The 21,052-nt window shown below is 32.6% G+C and overlaps 1 protein-coding gene across 1 annotated transcript; it reads left to right on the top strand.

Annotated features, from left to right (window-relative positions):
- Nucleotides 1-9,215: 9,215 nt before the first annotated feature.
- On the top strand, nucleotides 9,216-18,167 carry LOC143611091 (protein indeterminate-domain 12-like). Its single transcript, XM_077085387.1, has 3 exons — nucleotides 9,216-9,414; nucleotides 10,044-10,440; nucleotides 17,204-18,167. Exons 1-3 carry the CDS (start codon nucleotides 9,234-9,236, stop codon nucleotides 17,970-17,972), a joined length of 1,347 nt encoding a protein of 448 aa, XP_076941502.1. The 5' UTR covers nucleotides 9,216-9,233; the 3' UTR covers nucleotides 17,973-18,167.
- The last annotated feature ends 2,885 nt before the right edge of the window (nucleotides 18,168-21,052 follow it).

A 21,052-nucleotide genomic window follows, 5' to 3' on the forward strand; every position in this document is an offset into this window, starting at 1 on the left:
TAATTAATTTTCTGCAATAACTTATGGTTGTTAACTTAAATGAAAAATACACGGTTTTGATAAAAAAAATTCTCAACATTCGATATAAACTTTATTAAAAACGTAATTATCATAGAAACAATCTAATCTAACTACACTATTAAAGCAACACAAGTTGTTCACATGGCATATGACTAGGCACTCCACATAGGATGCCAAGTAGATGTCATGTCACTATTTCCTATTATATTATGACTCATGACCCGTTTTCCTATTATAAGCCATGTCCTGTAACGCTTTATAAAATTTGAAAAATATATTATTCGGGTTTCGAACCCAAGACCTTATAAACCAAATACACCTACCAATTCCACTGAAATGGTAATTGTGTTTGATTTATTGATTTAACATATATAAATGTGATTTCTCTTCAAGTATAAAACCAAAATTATATTTAATTGTTAACATTTTCATAATTCACGATATGACATTGTCTTTTCATATCTTTTTAACACGACAATTTAAGATTGTTTATCGGTTTTCTCTTTATTTTAAAATATAATATATTTTTGTTTATTTTCTTTATATGACAAAATCTTAGTCTTTGTAAATTTAGTTTTTAAATCTGTGACAACATTTTGTTATAAATATTATTTTTATACACACAAGTTTAATATAACAATATTGGTATGAATGTTTTCTTTGAAATAAATCAAATATCAAGATTTGGTTTTCAACTTAAAATTATAGTGCATAATATATCAAAAATTTAATAAAAAAAAGCCATTAATAAAAATTGTTATATAAAACAATTGAATTTACGTATTACATATAATAATTTTTTATTTTTATTATATTTTTACCCGCGTGAAACACAGGCTCCAACCTAGTTTATATTTATAGTAGCATTTGTGTATTTAGATGAAGATTAACTTAGGGTAACCATATTGAATATTTCAAGATGGACTTCACCAAATCACAAGGAGCTAAATACAATTTCCCTACCAAATTAAATGGTTTATTATGCACTAGATGATGATGATGATGATGATGATGATGATGATGATGATGATGATGATGATGATGATTCGTCGACGACGACGACGAGGGTTGTTAGTGATTTCCACTAACTAACAACACAGATTGATCCGAGTAAAGTTATTAGACCCATCCAGAGGACCAGCATTTAGAGAGTTCTTCCTTGGAGATGTATAGTGTAAAGTTCATGGTGCCAATTAAAGAGTTTCACCCTTACCTTGGTGAAGATGGACGCTAGTTTGCTTATGTTAATGACACATTGGATCTTAAATAATAAAAATGCACGTATGTTACCCGAGACAGGATGCAGTATTGGAGAACTATGCATCAACAAATTTTGTCTTATGCTCAACGATTATGCCAAGATTCAGGTCCGCGTAAGCAACGCCCAACCCAGCATAATCTATGTCGGGGTTCATTTTCAACTTCAAGACTTTGTTGCTTTTCATTTGGAATTTATATATATATATATATATATATATATATATATATATATATATGTGTGTGTGTGTGTGTGTGTGTGATCTTTTATACTATAAACACTAACTCATGCTCATAATTAGCAAAGTAATGCCGATAGAGACCTCAGGACACACGAAAAATTACATGTTGATATTGTAGTCCTTTATTAACGTGTCAATGGCTTTAGTGTTGATGTTGACTTTGAACTAAATACGCTAAGGTTTACTGATTTGTAAGTAAATTGTTTTATTGCTTTGTTGATGAAGTTATGACGACTAAAACAAAAGAAATTTTGTCACTTTCAATGAAAATTAGTTGTCTGAATTTTTTTAAATTTAGGGTGTTGCATTAGCTAAATTTAAAAGCTACTACCATATTTTCAGGCATGTCTAAATGATTTCAAGTCTTAATATGTATTTTTGCAGTTGGCTATTTTGATCATATATATACGAAACAATCATATACATTAATTTCTCATTTGCATATTTAAATCTATAAATAGTTCCTAGTCAATCACAACTGTGAGAACAATTATGATCCAAGACTGTTGTGAAGTAATTGGTTGATGTTCATAGATACGAGAATATAAATGGGCTGGAACCAAAATTATAATGATTTCAAGTAAATAAATACTAGACGTGTCCCACTTTCAAAATTAGTTGATGCTTCGACATCAATAAATTGGTCTTTGAAATGTGTAATATATTTGTGTCCTCAAGCTCAAGGGTGCACTACAAATTGGAAGCGATTTTTGAGACATGACGCAACGTCAATAAATGAACAATTTTTATTTTATGGCTTTAATGGTTTTGTAGCCCTCTTACATCACACACACACACATACACACATATATGGGTTGAGTTAACGTATAATAATCGCTTAGCGTACATTACGTACGCGAAATACGTTCAAGGTTAAAAACAGTAAAACGTTCATGCCAAAATCTCAAGGTTAAAATTTTAAACGTTCAGGCAAGAAAACTTAAACGTTCAAGGTTGAAAGTTTAAACGTTCAGGCAAAAACTTAAACGCTCAGGCAAAAACTTAAGCGTTTAGGCAAAAACTTAAACGTTCAAGATTAAAAGTTTAAATGTTCAGGCTAAAAACTTAAACGTTCAGGCTTAAATCCTTATACATTTAAGGTTAAAACCCATCACTCCAAACTCAAAATTGATCGACTGAAGCTTCAAATTGATGATTAATTGGATCAATTTCAAGTTTAATTAAGCAAATAGCTTTAACAATTTTAATTTCAATTGGTCAATTTGATCAACTGACCTGTGAACAACTCGAGACGGAAGAAGATGGTGTTCACGACGGTACCGTCGTTGGTCGCGACGGTGGACAGTGGACGAAATCGTTGGACGTTGACGGATTGCCAAACAGTGATGGTGAAGGTGAACGGAATAGACGGGAGCAGCGGTGGACGAAGAACGGCTCGCCATTGTTGCTCGCTCTTCTGATTAGAGAAACCTAGATTGCTAATTTAAATCGACATTTCACATCCTCGCGTATGTAATGTACGATAAAGGATTATTGTATTGGATCTTTTTCCCATATATATATATATATAGGAGAAGTATAGTTTGAAAATCCTCTTGAGTTGAGAAAACCCGCAAAAACCCGATGTAACATGGTTTTTTTTTTTTTTGTTACATGTAATATATGTTGTTACATTTAATACAAAACATCGAAAACATAAAAAAAAATGTTTTGCTATTTTTTTACATTTTTTTAGTAACTTTTATATATGTTTTCAGGAGAAAGAAAATGTAAATAAATTTTTACATTTTTATTAACTTTAATTGTGAACCACAAGATTTAATCTTTAATTAAAAACATGTGGTTGAGAATGAGTTTCTAGAGTTTTCACAACTCAAGTGGGTTTTTATTCTAACTTTAATTGTGAACCACAAGATTTAATCCTAAGAGAACCATTGGCAAATTAAAAACTTTGACTTGAGAACCATTTTGTACTACTAAAAAACCCTCTAAAAAAATATTTAAAAATTTATAAAACAAAAAAAAAACAAAATTTTTTAAAAAGTAAAAAAAAACAAAAATTCTTATATTTCATTCCGGTTTCTTAAAAAAACCCACAAAATAAAATTTTAAATTCGTATTATACTTATACACATGTGTATAATTTCATTTAATCTTGTAACATCTGCATTTCTAAGAATAAGATATAACAGGAAGTTTATTATTAATTTTGTGTCGTTAGTTTAATTGTGTGCGTGTTTATGTTTGGATAAGGTTTTGATTGGAATGGGAAGTGGGTGGTGGGGCCCTTAGACCCCCCATATATATCCCATTTTCTTCTCCATTCCATTTCTTTACACAACACCCACACTCAAGAAACACACACACTTTCTCTCTAAAACCCAAATCCAAATCTAAGCTAAAGAAGGACGGATCTAGTGTATAAACGCAATCAAACACCAAGAATCACGTCCAGATCCTTGAGTTGTTTCAGATCTGAACCAAACCCTAGAACAAAAGGTGAGTTGGTTTAAAAAGGCTAAGTTTTATGGTTAGAATCGACAAGCAAACTGATAGAACAATAGATCGGGTTGTAGGACGTATGAAAAACATAAACTTTGTAAGTTATAACCTCACGGGGGTGTTATAGGACAAAAGATGATGTTTGGACCATGAAAAACACGGGTATACAAAGTTGGTACGACCCGAAACCCATACAAAGAGTAGAATCGGGTCCTAAGGAAGAATCTTGGAGGAAAATGGCCTTAAAATGGTAAAAACGAAGTAAAAAGGGTTTTCGCATGAAAAAGGGCTTCGCATCGCATGCCATGCGAAATCCAAGAATTTCGCATCGCACGGCATGCGAAGCGAAATCTTAGGCGAAGCGAAATCACATGCGAAGCGAAATCGCATGCGAAACGAAATCATCATGCGAAATTCTCACGCGAAATTCTCATGCAAAATTCCATGCGAAATTCCAAGTCAGCTCAACCCCAGCCAGGGGCTCTGCCCCTTGGACCCTGCTAGGGGCAGCCGCCCCTAGACCCCGCTACCAGGGGTGCTGCCCCTGGACCCCCGTTAGCTGAGGGTTTCATTAACTTAGATGTAAGAAGTAGTAGTAATGGACAATTGACACGCGTAATGTGTTTTACAGTTAGCCGCGTAGCAGCTAAAGAAGGGCATTACCAATAACGGTGAGATAAACCGGCTCTAGGTGAGATCTAGCCCCATTTCTCTTTGAAATATTTTCGGGGTTGTGTGCATGCTTGTAAGACTAGCAATATATATACGTGTATGATTAACATAAACGATTGTTGCTAGAATGAAAGAAAGTTGTAAGAACTTGTATGTGCTTAGCTGTTAACTTAACGTGATCGAAAGAGTCAAGTAAGAATGTGATGTAAGAGTCGGGGTGACAGGCCCTTATAATACCTGGGCAAGAATAGTAAGAGTCTAATGCAAGATTCGGGGTGATAGGCCCCTATAATACCTGGGCAAGAATAGAGTGGCCGACTCTATGATATCAGTGCAAGAGGTCGGGTGGCAGACCCTTATAATATCTGTGCAAGAATGTAAGAATAACCGTATGTTTGTAAGAAAGTAATAAAATAATGTAAGAATAATGCAAGAAATGTTTGTTTATAAACAAAAGAATGTGTAAGAATAATCCTGTAACTTGTTAAACTAGAACTCACTCAGCGTAGCTGACTTTTAGTATGCACGCAGGTGAGTAGGATGAGGCAGGTTGCTTGAGGTGGGACACGTGGCAAATGGATGAAGACTGGCATCGAAGACAGTAGATTCACGTGTCGTTTATGTTATTGTTTAAGACTTAATGTATTTTGTTAAGACAAGTACTTATGTTATGTAAGAACGTTTAATATTAAGTATTCCGCGAAAAGTTTTTAATTAACTCTGATATTTAGAAATGTGTTTATGAGTAAATCCAACACCAAAGTAGGGCTTCCGGGAACGGGGCCTTACAAATCTCTATTTACGTAATGTACACATGTGTACATTATCATTTACCTTAATTATACATATGTGTATAAAAAAACATATGTGTACATAGGGATGAGCTCGGTATCGTACCGGTACTGAAAGTACCGATCCCGAAAATCACCAAATCTTGGTACCGGTACCGGTACCGATATATTCGGTTCGGTACCGGTACGGCACCGGTACCGGGACGGTACCGGCATTGAAGGTAAAAATTCGGGAAATACCGGTACCGTACCGATCCCGAAACTCAAAACTTTGGTTCCGATTCGGTACCGAATCGATACCAATTTCGGTACCGGTACCGGTACCAAATACCAAAGCTCACCCTATGTGTACATATATGTACATATTATACATATATGTATAATTTTAGCTAAACCGAGAATTTTTTTTTGTTTTTTTATAGAAACCTGGATAATAAATAAGAACTTTGGTTTTTTTACTTTTTTTATTTTTGTTTTATATTTTTTTTTTTATTTTTGGGTTTTTTAAGGTCTAAAATGGTTCTCATGGTTCTCAATTCCCAAAAATTTCTCACATGATCCTGATCCTGATCGTGTATATATATTACACACACATACTAACAAAATAATATTATCTCATAGAACACACCAGGCAACAAATATATGCCCCTCTCCCCTAATTTTTCGCCCATTTATCGTCCGGGGGTTGGGGGGGTTCTCACACAATTTCACGCCTTGTCATTCCTATTTACTGCCCACTACACTTAGCCTAATGAGCAGTAATATCTTTTATAAGTAACTATTGTAAAACTATTATCATCCGGTTTACTTGTATACTCCATTTGATCTCCAACCTCTTACTATTTCAACTCTTATCTCTTTCTATTTCAACTTGTTTGATGATGATATATAGTCGTGCTCTTGATTTTACGGGAAAATTCCTAAAATATTCTATTTTCAAAGAGAGATTCCAAATATGTCCCATCAAAATTCAAATTCCCTTTTGTCCCTTTACTAACTCGTACTCGGCTTTACGTTAGAAAATCGAGATAACATGTTCTTAACTCGCCACCTCCCCGCCATATTAGCTCATAACTCGTAGCATGTTAGCTCAAAACCTATCGTCTCCCCACCATGTTAGCTCAAAACCTATCGTCTCCCCACCATGTTAGCTCAAAACTTATCGTCTCCCCACCATGTTAGCTCAAAACTCGTCGCATACCCGTTGTGTTAGCTAAAAAAAATCTGCCTTATTTTTACTAAAAACATGGATCCAAAACTTAATTAAAAAATAATTGAATATTTTAATTTTTATTGGTTTTTCAAGTTCTTGTATATTGGATTTTAAATGATAATATGATTTAGAAAACTACAATCAAATCATTTTATGTGTGACTTATTTAGATATAATTTTTTAAATAACAAGATATATCAATATTAGATTTAATTTTTTAGTTAACACTGTGAGGATGCGGTGAGTTTTGAGCTAACATGGAGGGGAGACGATGGGTTTTGAGCTAACATGGCGGGGAGACGACGGGTTATGAGCTAATATGGCGGTGAGGCGACGAGTTAAGAAACATGTAGTCTCAATTTTCTAACGTATACGTGAAGACGAGTTAATAAAGAAACAAAGAAGGAATTTGAATTTTAAAGGGATATATTTAGAATCTCTCCAAAAATAAAATATTTTGAAAATTTTCCCTTATTTTACTATCTTTTATAAAACAACCAGAAAGATACTGAGACAATTCTTTTAGGGATGGGATTCTCCTACACCACCCCCATATGTCTATACAGCTCGTATAGGCCTATACGCCCGTATAGGCTACGCATTACTGACAGAGGGGGGGGGGGGACAGCTTTTTTCAACCTATACGACCGTATAGACCTATACGAGCCGTGTAGGTATTAAATGGCTCGTATTGACATCTGACACACCATAAAACCTATACGGTCGTATATCTCTATACGACCGTATAGAAAACTTTCGCAGAAAATGTTTATCAGTATGTTTTGGCCAAATATTTTCTTGTTTGCTTAATCATTAATTGGTTATTGTGTAGACTATTATAAAATGTAACATAATATAATTTTAAACGAATGTTCTCGGGGTACAACTATAAATTATTTAGCCGAGTATATTATGTAAATGCTAATAGGCAATTTATTTTATTTTAAAATATCGTATTTAGCCAAGTATGTTATGTACTTATAATACATTAACATGTAAGATATTAAAGTATTAAAATTTAAAATTATGTCCAAAAAATTGTCTATACGGCCGTATAACCCTATACGGCGTATAGGTCTATACGGCCATATTAACGTATTAATATTTAAAATTTTCAAAAAATTGTATATACGACCGTCTAGCTCTATACGCCCTGTATAGGCACTATACCGTCTAGCTCTATACGCCCCGTATAGGCACTATTCGGCCCGTATAGAGCTATACGAGGCACTACAAATGATGAATGACAAGATCTGACACAAACTGACATGATTCAGGTGCTATACGACCGTATAATCAATACGAGCCGTATAGAAAAAAATTGGTGTATGAAGATCTTAGGTGGTGTAGGAGGATCCTATGCCTTCTTTTAAATTGGTGTATGAAGATCTTAGGTGGTGTAGGAGGATCCTATGCCTTCTTTTAATCAGATTAGATCCCACCCTATGTCTACAATTTGGGGATTTGCAATTAAATGCTTTTAAAATATATAGTTTTCGTTATATATTGGGAGTGTCATTCCCATCCCTAATAATTAAAAAGGTAAAAAAACAAAAGGTAAAGATTTAAAAAATAAATAATAAATAAATAAATTTTTTTAACTCGTCAAGTTGCAGTAAGTCGATATTTGAGATATGCTCGTCAAGATTAAATAGCAAGAAATTTCGCGGCATATTGGTCATCACTATATATCAAATTCCAAGCTAGACAACGAAATATTTAAAAAAATCCAATTTTAGACGATGAATATAGATTTTTTTTGTAAAGATGAGTAAAAAAATTGGTTTGAAAAATGGGTAGTTTTATTGGTGTATTAATTAACTTTTGTTAAGAACATATTGATTGTTCAAACTGTCATATGACTTTTGAGTTTGTCCGGGATTATCGACGCCATCACCTAGTTCAAGATGGTTTTTGTTCGGACTGAAAGGGATGAAGCGGTGTTCCTGCCGGTACCAAGGTGGCACGGCCTCCATCTCGACTACGCTTCGTCCAAACTTATTGAACAATAATGTAAACTATTAAACTGCAGGAATATCATACCAACGAAGCTTTTACCCTATGATTTAAAGTATATATTTTAAAAAAATAATAATAATCTAATAACATAAACGCGGAATCTACTTGTTACCACTAAAATACAAGTAGATAACTTCTAGATACCTAAACAAACAGGGGAACATATATATAGTACACATGATGGCAAAATTTTATTAGAAAAAAGTAGGAAAAATGAATCCTATTATAAATTAAAATTGACCATGAAGACACATGCTTTGTGCTCTAGTTTCTTGCTCCAAGTCCCTCTTTCTTCCTTCAACTTGTTTCTGTCATCCACACTAGGACAAACAAAGAGTTCATTGGTGTTTTGTCTTGGGGTTAAAACATCAAATCCCATGTTTTGTCATGAGCAACCGATGAGACCAAAAGCACAGAATCAAGAATAAACCTCCTCAGCATAGATTCTACCAATTCATCAACAAGAAAACATATTAATTAGTTTCCAAAGTTCCCGCCAAATATCTATATAAAGTGCTTTTAATCTTTAGTTTCCAAACTCTTTATGCCTCAAAAATGTCAAATATCTCAGGAGATGAAGGAGGAAGCTTCTCTTCAGGCAACACTGGTGGTGGTGTTATAGAAGAAGGCAAACAAAGACTGCCCCTTATTAACTCTCCAGATGTTAGATCTAATTCTCAAGAGCTTGTTCCTGATTCATCCAAGAAGAAGAAAAGATCCTTACCAGGAACTCCAGGTAAATTTCTTTCTCCATTTCATTTCATATCATTTATCTGCCCTTGCCGCCTTCCTTAACAAGCCCTCGAACCTCCTTTGCGCCACCTTCCTAATAGAATCCGCAGATGAGGATTTTGTTCAGAAATAGGAATCCGTGATATCAAAGGATTTCCTGTGATTGTTTCTAGTATAAGAGAAAAAAGATGACATTCTCTTGTTTAACTGCTAAGAGTATCTCTTTCGACTAGGAAGTAATAAATACGTTCACAACTTTATTTATTTCTGCAAAGATGATAATCAAAGTAAATAAAAACACAAATAAACAAAGTAGAAATGGTAGTTTAATTCTATGTTTGTTTTTATTTGCAAAATTTTATATTGATTATATTGATAGGATGCAAATGTTAGTTCCAAATGAATTATTGGCTTATGGATTGCAATTATTGAAAGTTCTTTAATTCTCATCTTTTTCTTCTACTTTTTTTTTTGCTGCTTTAATTAATTAAACACACATGTGTACTTTTGTTTTCATGCCTACCGAGGACCCATTTTTCTTAAGACATATGTACTAAATACACTTGTTAATAATCAAATATAAATTGATCATTATGATCGAGGCGCATGATTAATTACGATGTCTTATTGCAGATCCGAATGCCCAAGTCATCGCCTTATCGCCTACAAGTTTAATGGCGAAGAACAAATATATATGTGAAATTTGCAACAAGGGTTTTCAAAGGGATCAAAATCTCCAACTGCACAGAAGAGGCCATAACTTACCATGGAAACTTAAGCAGCGAACCAGCACCGAAATAATCAAACGCGTGTACATATGTCCTGAACCAACATGTGTCCACCACAATCCGGCTCGTGCGTTGGGTGATTTAACCGGAATCAAGAAACACTTTAGCCGAAAACATGGCGAAAAGAAATGGAAATGTGAGAAATGTTCCAAAAGATATGCTGTACAATGTGATTGGAAGGCTCATTCTAAAATTTGTGGCACCAAAGAATACAAGTGTGACTGTGGTACCATCTTTTCCAGGTTTCCTTTTCTATTCCTGTCAAAGCTTATTACCCATTTATACCTTTTAAATCTTGAGATCCTGTTTTTGTTTTTGTTTTTTGTTTTTGCTTGGAATTTTATATAATTTTTTTTAGTTGGGGATTTAGATAAAATAAAAGTATTTTTAGGTGCTCGATAGATTTTGGAGTACATCTAGGTCTATAACCTCAAGCAGGGGACTTTAACTAACATTTTTGAGACGAGAAGTCTGCTTATTGAAGTAGCGGAATAGAATGAGGGATGCTATATTTTTTTTCTTTCATATATCTATTCTCTTTCCACAGCACGTCAGACGATTTTGTTGCCTTAGTTCTTCGTGTCCACTACTTAAATAAGTGGACTTGCCATCTCACCCAAAATTAGTTGAAGTCCGTTATGAAACAAACTATCTAGATGAGAACTCAAAAAGTTTTTGCCCACCAAAATATACTTAAATTTCCCCTAAATCCCTTACTCCTTCAAAAAGTGTTGCAAAAAGTTTAATTACACATTATATAATGTGTTTATAAGTACAGGGGAGGGTTCTAGACGGAACAATGTTCTGAAAAAAACATGTTAAACAAAAGAAAATATTCACTTTTCCAAGTAAGAAAAAATTAATAAAAAAACATTAAAAAATGGTTAAAATAAAATGTTAAATATCTCTCCTAAAATAAAATAATATAAAAAACATATACGTATATAATTATGTTTTTTATATAAACCTACAATGTTGTGTTACCTGCTCCTACACATTAATAAGTTAGTTTGGTTTGATTTCTATGTAATACACTTGTATTTGAGAAATACAACACTTAACATATATAATCATTGAGAAGAAAATTAAACTATTTCTTAATTTTCTATCATGTAATTAGTTTAAAAGTAATTTCTTTATAACATTAAAAAAAAGAAAGAAAATACATCCCTTTTAAATTATTAAGAATTTTTTTCTTTTTTGTTCTTGCATTATTTCAGAGTTTTCTAACAGTTAAACAATATTTACCCAAAATAATTAACCTTTAATTACTAGGTCATTTATTTGACTAAAAAAATATACTAGCTCATAAACCCCCTTTTTTTATTTAGTATTACATTCTTTATGCTAGAATTTGACTTGAGTACATTATTTTATTTTTAATTTGCCTTTTTTTATAAAAAATTAAATCTTAAACTGTTACCAAATTGTCTTCTACGTACTATATGAAAATGATTTTGTGTTGTCAACTACGTACCTATCAAAATAGAGTCCAATAATTCTGTTTTTCTTAGTTTACAAGGTCATTTTCTCTACCTGCTAGTCTCATTAATTATTGTTGTGAAGTTTATTTATTTTATTGGCCTTAAGGGGAGAAAAAAATAGTATATAGTGGAGGAGGGGCCATCTTTAAACTGTTTTATGTTAAAATATGAAAAAGTTAATTGAGGCTGTAATATTTTTTTTGTGTCCAGCACTCATATTTTTTAATACTATTTTTTAATAATATTTTGCAACGGTTTAAAACGCTACGAGGATGGTAGTTTAACCCAATTCGCAATGGTTTTAAACTAGTAAAAATTTGAAAAATAATACAAATCAAGTCATATAAAATTTAAAGTTGGCACCTTAAAGCAATGGTGTCCCTAGAATGTATTTATATCTTGAAACATAATATTTGAAGAACGTGGGTGGTCCAACTTATGCTTACCGTGGTTCATCGTATCCTCCTTATGTTGAATCTACATTAATTATGGGCGACATGACAATAACATGAAACATGTCAAATTTTTTTCACTATAATTTCATAATGTTCTCCAATAATTTTTATATAATCATTACTTATACGATTATACGATGTATTTATTCACTCATTTAAAACCCCAAACAATTCGGTTTATACCTGGAAATCATGGTTTACGAATAAAAGTAATGAACATGTATACCTAATATCGTCAACAAATTGAAAATCAAAGTTTTAAATGAAATTTCAAATATAATGAATTTGTTACATCATTTATGAAGATAGTAGTCTTCTTTAATAAATATAAAATTAATGATTTTTAAGCATAATATAAGTTATATAAGTTATAGTCTTCAAGATTATGTTTACTTGCAAGAAATTTTTACATCTTAACTTATTTTTACATCTTAACGTACATATTTGTCTTAATCACAAGTGAAACTATCAGATTGTTTAACAACAAGAAAAGTAAAGAATTTGTTAAGTTGCACCATACTTATCCTTAAAAAGGACACTTTAGTGCACTCAGTGTTTTGTAAAACTTTATGTACTCATGTTGGTGATATAAGCTCTCCAATTGGCAATTTCTAATCCTTGCTCAAACACTACTACGTACAGGTTTATTAAAATAGAAAATGATTATTGAATATTTTTTGGAAGATAAATGATTGGGAAATAATACAGTCCACTAAATAACTAAAAAGTTGATTAAATGGACACTTACTTTGAATAAAATATTTGAATCATTTTAGTCAGTATTGCTTTCCACGAATGCCCCTAACTGTGTTCGTATTGCATTAATATTGAACTTGAATTTTATAGTAATATTCAAAAGGATGTTGACATGGTACATCGACTTGATGACACATTGTTTCCATTATAAAAGTTTTTAGCTTCTCAAATTTTCAAAAAATAAAAGTCAATTTCATCGGCGCACCACTACTGTGCTGTTAGTAGATATCCAATTATTCAGTTAGTTAAATATTTTGGGAAAAATAATGGAACCGTTTAAAGAGAGAAAAAAAAAATGGTCAAACAAAACTTCAATATTTTCAAAATATCACTAGATATTTAGGCTGGGGCAACTGTTTTGAAACCCGGCCCGACCCGACCAGTCCAGTCGGACTGGTATATCAATAAAATTCACCATATTATTAGTATACATTAAAAAGAATCCACATCCATAAACCAATTCAAATCTCCACCTCATCGTCACATTATACTTTAATCATTTCTTTAAAAAACCCTACTTTTTACTTGACCAATAAACCAATAAAAACATCCACTCACCTTCCACATCATTACCTTCTTTTACTAGAATATAATATATATATATATATATATATATATATATATATATATATGATTTGTATGTAGTGGTTGTGGTGGGACCACTACAAACCCACCTCTCAAACGTTTGAGAATGCAAACAAAACTTAACACAAACGTTTATCTCCATCCGTAAACTTTCGTTTGCACCATTCCATGTCACCAAAACCTCCACACCCATTCCGGTGGAGATGCTCTTAGAGTCTCCTCACAAACTTACTATTCATTTTACTATTTAATATTTTAATATATAATTAATTATAACCACTAAATCTCTATCCATAATTTCGTAAATAAAATTATGGTTTTTATTTCCTTTATTTAACTTTTATTAACTAATTAAAATATTTAACAAACTATATTTTTAAACTAAACTTGGAAGAGTGTCGTCTTTACATTTTTTATTTGTCGGTTAAATAATTTTCTTAAACTTTGCTTTCATATTTTTTATAAACCGTGTTTACAATAACCGAGAAATTTTTCACGATTTAAAAATATTCTATCGTCGCATGGTTTTATATATGTGTTTCAATGTTTGATACCTCGCCTTTAAATTATTTTTTTGGCTGACTAATTCATGTTTACGAATTGTGTTGGTACCGGTGATACTAACCGAATTTGTGTTGGTTCGCAGCTGTAACGCGTCCGGTTTTTTGATTCTAAATATGATATAATTTGTTGTTTTTTGGCATTGAGAGGGTTATTTCTTTTGTTTAGTTTCGATATCGTAACTTGATACAGACTAACTTCACGTTGAATTGCAACGAGTTTATAGTTTAACATTTTTTAGTTATGTATTTTTGTTCGATTTTGCGGTCCCGTCACAAAATGCGGGTCCTAGATCCTAGCATATCAATAAAAGTCAAGAATAAATTTCTTATTTTAATGGAAAATATCATAACTCCCAGGACTTCAATTCAGGATATTAAATTGACTTAAGCTTTTATATTGGCCCACCAACCACAGATGCCAGTTAGCCTGTTTTAGGTTTAATTAAAACAAGATATATAATTAATTACATTAATCTATATTTTACAAACAAACAAGTGTCTGTACCTGCGTGTTGCTGTGGAGCACGCTTTCTACATGAAACAATAAGCAAAGTGTCGGACAATTCATTCTAGAAGTAGTTGCAATGTGATGAGACTCATGAAATCCTCTGCGTATCATCTATGCTCATGAAATTCTTGTGTGGAGCAACACCACTTGTTTCGTGCCTGTTGAGAACTTTTTTTTTTATATTCAAGAGCTTCAATGAGATTAGCACCATGATCCAGACCATCTAAAGTTACAAACAATAAGTAGCAAGTAATTAAAAAGTAACAGAAATCGTACCATTGACTTAGGCTGCAAAGTATGAGTTCCATGACAACCAAGTGGTTAAAGTTTAGCAGGTTACCTGCACAATTTTATGAAAATAAATGGCCATAAAATAATATTTGAAATATAATATTTTAAGTTTGTTAATTAATACAGTACATATATTGGGTTAAAGAATAAAGAATTCATAATCTATTCCCCTTTTGATTTAAATAATAAGTCGTTCAATGTTAAAAAAGGCTAAAATGCATAAAAAAGCAATTGTAATAATTCATATAACAATTTGCTATTAAAAAAAAACTTAATGGCAATAAGATTCTTTAATGATTAAATACAGTAAACAACTCACATTGTTATTTTTTTTTTTGACAAATTGTGATGGTCGTGTTAAAATTCTGCCACGCAAAAGTGACATACATATTTGAACACTAAACTCAAAATCAGCATAATTTGAGAAGTACAGTTGAAGTAAGATCTTGGGTCATAATTGAAGTGTTATGATACTATCACTATAAAAGAATACACCCATGTAAAAACCAGTTATGTAAATCAAGTAATAACTTGCTAAGTAAACATTATGAAAGTGGTAATAGATATAGAAATGGGGGATCATTTGTGATTTATGGTTGTAAACAACATCCAAGATGACCTTAGTATTGAATAGTTTCAAAATTTTCAATAAAAAGCACTGAAATTGTTTATGAGCTGATTAATAACATAATCAAATCAAAGTTAAATAAACAAATAAAATGTAATACCTGCAAGGTGCAAAGCTTTAACCACTTCTAAACACTCTTGAGAAGTAGCTATAGGCCCTCCATTTATCAACAAAAAAGAAGCGATTTTATTTAGGGATAAAGCAAACATAAGTGAAAAATTCTTGATCAATTGATTGACAAATGATAAATACACACAGAAATCAATCATACCTTAAAATTGGATTCAAAGTCTGAAATTGAATAAAAAATTAATACCCTGAATTCAGGAATCAAACCTTCGAATCAGAAAAAAGCACTCTTGGAATCTACAACAAACAAAATCAATCGAAAGACAAAACCCTAACGTGAAATAGAACCTGCTACTACAAAAAAATTTAGCTTGTATTTTAAGATACATCCATACCTAGGGTTTCAGACTATAGTGGCGAGTTTAAGACAAATCTACGTGGGATGTTATGCAGAATTAGGGTCTTGAGAGAAGAAGCAAATACAGAGATGGGAAAACACAAGACCGGAGAGCACTTACTTGTTTCTTTCTTGTTACAGAAAGTTCTTTGCTGTGGTGGACCAGATACACAACCATTTTTCTCTCTCTATTGAGAACACAAACGTGGCAGTAAGCCAGAATCAGGCTTCTTATGTTAGTACAACACGCAAAATTATTTGTACATTGACCTACAGTAGAAATGCTCTCACAAAAGGATGTTGCTTTTTAAATATATATATATATATATAACATGTAAAATCTCACTAATAGCATCACTATTTAGAAAATTATAATGAAGACAAACATTTCTTTTATATAAAGGGATATAGTTAAGAGAATCTACATCAACAAACTTGTACAAACCTCTACCTCATAATTGTTATATCAGGTTCCAAACTATTATTCAAAATCCTCAACTTTTACTACAAAAACAAACCTCTACAAACTTTCACCTCACACTCTACATCACCACATACTTTTACAATTAATATAAATTCACTACTTCTATAAAAATTCGATTCATTTTTATTTTGTATTTATTAAAATAAAATTAAAGTATTAAATAATACAAAAATACCGAAAGTCAAATAAAAACCAACAATTATATTGTCAAATATGAACTGAATAAAAGGAATAAAAAACAAATATGAAAGCGAAAGATTAAATAAAATAATTAATTAAGTTTTACAAATGGTTACGGATGATTATCCTTTAGTAAATTTTAAGTATTAAAACCATTCTAAAGATAGTACACAAATTTGATGCTTTTCTACATAAATTTGGTAGGCTACTAGTGGAATGTGTAATTAATCAATTTTACCATTACCACAAATATCAAGGTCTGCTTTAAGTTTGCTTCTGCAGACATCTTAAAACAACCTCTGCATCAACAAAGTTTATGTTTGTCTGCCTTTTCCACAGATGATAGATCCGGACAGCGCCACATAAGCACCGTTGTGGATGCTCTAATACCCAGGGAAAAAAAAGAAAAGAAAAACAAAATGTATATATGACACATGCAGCATATGTACAAATGGCCAACTTTTATTAATAGGAATTCTAAATTTACCTAAAGCGAAGCTGCATAATATTAAAAGGAATAGTTTTGATTTATTAGGTCTTTCAATTCTTTACTTTGAAAAATGACTTACACCTCTTTTTAATTATCTGAATCTCTATGCATGCAGAAGGGATAGCTTTATAACTCATAGAGCCTTTTGTGATGCACTAGCTGAAGAGAATAACAAACTAACCCAAACTGTGCAACAAGACCACCAAAACATCCCTTTAACAACCTCCATCACTTCACCCGAATTTAGCCATGGCTGCATGCAAGATTCTAGGACCCCATCAGAATTACTACCTTTGAGCATCATGCAAGGCGGTCACGGAAGCCTATTTGCCAGTAGCCCTAGAACAATAGCTCTCTCCTCTCCTATGACTTCAGCCACTGCCTTGTTACAAAAAGCTGCCCAAATGGGAGCAACCTCTAGCAATAGTAACAACAACAATTACAATAATAATGCTGCCACCACAAACAATATTATTACTACTATGGCACCACCGTCCTATGGAGGCGCTTACAATAGTACTGAGACTCTAGTTGACCAGTATCACCACCATCAATCACAACTTGCCGCGATTATCAGTCAGGGATTCTCTACCCAATTTCAAGAAAGCACGTTGTCACCGTTTTTTAACCAAAGTGTTATTGGAGGTTGGAATAGTGATGGAATAGGAGAATACTGGTCCGTGAACCCAGACAAAGAGGCTATTATGAACAATAACAAAAATATTGTCGGTCAGAACACAAATCCCAGAGTGAGTGACTCCAAAAATCCTTTGATGATGTCGAATGTAGATGGAAATGGTGATAACATGGTTGATTTTATGGGTGTGGGAGGAATGAGACTCATGAGTTTCAGTGAGCAACACCACCAGGGAATGGAAATTTGAAACATGCTTTTGCTAATAATAGACCACCCACATTCAGAGGAATTTGAAGTGTACAGACTATATCGAGCTTGTCATGTAATATATTTCTACATTTTATGACTACATGTGTTACTAATAATACTTTAGTTATATAATGCTATTTACGCCACATGTATTACGTACTAACGATACTTGAGTGTATTTGTTGGTGATTATGTTACATTTGGCAGTAGTAAAGCATTAGTATAGCATCTTCTTGTAATGTATGATTAAGTACCAACTTCCTAATGATAGTTAATGAAGTCACATACAATGATTCAATATTTTAGGTATTTTCTGGCTAATCATTACACTTTGTTCATCAATTTCAGAACGAAATTTCACTTTGCTCTAGAATTTTCATTGTCAAGGTGTTTGTGGATTGTATGGCTTAAAATGTTAAAAACAAGTAAAAAACTAAAATATCGTGCAAGATCGAGCGATAATCGGTGTATCATTCCCATGTTTTAACAATGTTTTTTACTATAATTTGTTATGCAAAGTTTCTTTGTAATTATCACAAAAATTATCAATTCAATATCAATCCGATTCATACCATTCAAATTCTTAATTACCAACAAGTATCAAGCAGTGTTTATGATCTTAATTAGGATCGTCTCTGCTCATCATCTTCCTTTTTTTACTCACCAAAAAGCAGCCATGTCTCAAATAGACAGTAGCCTAGCTACCAATATCTCCAATCTTCTCAAGAATGACATCCGAACTCAAATCCAAAACCCCGAATCCAAATCTCCAATTCAAACCCAAATTCCTGGACTTTTTGAGCATACAATTCGTCATCATCCCGGGTCAATAAATCCAAGCTAAAGTGTGACCACTGCCTGATGGAGCATACAATTAAACAATGTTTCAAGCTTGTCGGGTATCCCGAGTGGTGGAACAATAACCATAAAAGAAACAGGAACTCAGGAAAGCCACCAAGGAAAGGCCACAGCTCCTATTTGCAACAATAATGCCGCCAACAACAGCGATGACGAAATCATCACGACGGAAACGTCGGTGGCAATGTTTTCTAACCCGGTCCTGACACCGGCCGGGATGCCTTACCAGACCAAGAAGGGTAAACAGGTGTTTGACCCGGATGACGTCATCTATATATATATATATATATATATATATAGGGTTAGGTTAAAATAAAAATCCACTTGAGTTATGAGAACTCTAGAAACTCATTCTCAACCACATGTTTTTAATTAAAGATTAAATTTGTGGTCCACAATTAAAGTTAATATAAAACGTAAAAGTAAATATAACATTTTCTCTCTCCTAAAAACATTATAAAATTAGTAAAAAGTTGTAAAAAAAATAGCAAAACATTTTTTTTTATTTTTCAATGTTTTGTATTAAATGTAACAACATATATTACATACGTAAAAAAAAGCCAAAAAAAAAAAACGATGTTACATAGGGTTTTCATGAAGGTTTGCATAACTTAAATGGGTTTCATTCTATACTTTCCATATATATATATATATATATATATATATATATATAAAGCATCAGGATCATGTTAGAACCTTTTAGGAATTAAGAACCATTTTATATCACAAAAAACCTAAAAAATAAAAAAAAATCATAAAAAATAAAAAGAACCAAAATTCTTATTTATCATCCCGGTTTCATAAAAAAAACGAATAACAAAATTTCTCTGTTTAGCTAAATTATATATATATGTATAATTTAAGGTAAATGATAATGTACATATGTGTAAATTATGTAACTAGAGATTAAATGAAATTATGCACATGTGTATTGGTATAATACGAATTATTTGATTTATTTATTTTTTTGTGTTTTTTATGAACCGAAATCGAAATATAAGAATTTTGGCCTTTTTATACTTTATTAAAATTTTAGTTCTTTTTTTTGTTTTATAATTTTTTAAATATTTTTTAGAGGTTTTTTTAGTGGTACAAATTGGTTTTCAAAGTTCTCAATTTGCAAGGGTTCTCTTAGGATCCTTACTGTAACGTCCTCGTTTCAATAAATAAGTGAATAAAGTATTTCGGTTTATTTTAGTTATCGTATCGTGTGATGTCGTTAAATTAATTAAATACTATATAGAATATGGATAAGATTAAGAGAGGTTAATGGACTTGGAAGTGATAATGGGCCTAAAAGCTTTTGGGCTTTGTCTATTTAAACCCCTAAAACCCTAATTTCCATCCTTATCCTCATCATTCTCTCATCATTCCCAATCATCATACACACAAAGCCCCTGTACACATTCCATCCTTATGATACAATCAAGATTTTAAAAGATTCCTGTAAGGATTCAAGTAGACCAAGATATAAACATGCAAATCTATAAGGTACGTTACGTATTAAAAACCCAATCTCATTTCCTTTCCTTCCTTTTCTTGGTTAACAATGAACAAGTAACCTGTAAATTTAATAACATGGAACGAACCGAGCCGAACCAATCAAATAGACTCTGTTTAAAAATATAAAATTGGAATTGGATTTCTAGTATTATACTATTGACAAAATACATGTATAAAGGAATAAGTAATGGGTTGAATCTAACGAAATGAACTAAGGGAACGCGAACCCGGTTCGAGTGAAATATGGTTATGCGGACCCTAAGCCGAAATGTATCAGGTTGTAAGACCGGTTCCAACTTGAATCGAGTGAAGCTAGGAACGATACCAAGATTAGAACGAAGGAATCAACCTCCAAATTGAGTCGAGTGGAGACATGGTTCGAGCCGAGTGTGGGAATTAACTGGACTATATACTCGAACCCAAGACCCTCGTGTGACTGGGATTCAAAATGTCAGGCTAATCGATTACATGCGATTGGAACCAGACGCGACTCATTTCTCTATGCGACTCGTAGCCATGCGAATCCCGATGCGAATTCTACCCGTGCGAAACCCGATGCGAAGTCTCCCCGTGCGAATGGTTTGGGTGCAGGTTGAGGATGAAAGGCATCTTGTTGACGAGAGATAGGAGGACTGTGGTGGCGGCGCCTAGGTGGCCAGAGATGACGTGGTGGCGGCGGAGACCTTGGTGCTTCGAAGAGACAGAGAGAGAGAAAGG

The sequence above is a fragment of the Bidens hawaiensis genome, unplaced genomic scaffold, assembly GCF_021521415.1.
Source record: "Bidens hawaiensis isolate Kalapana, Puna unplaced genomic scaffold, B.hawaiensis_p1.1 tig00029338_1, whole genome shotgun sequence".
In the NCBI taxonomy this organism is placed as follows: Eukaryota; Viridiplantae; Streptophyta; class Magnoliopsida; order Asterales; family Asteraceae; genus Bidens; species Bidens hawaiensis.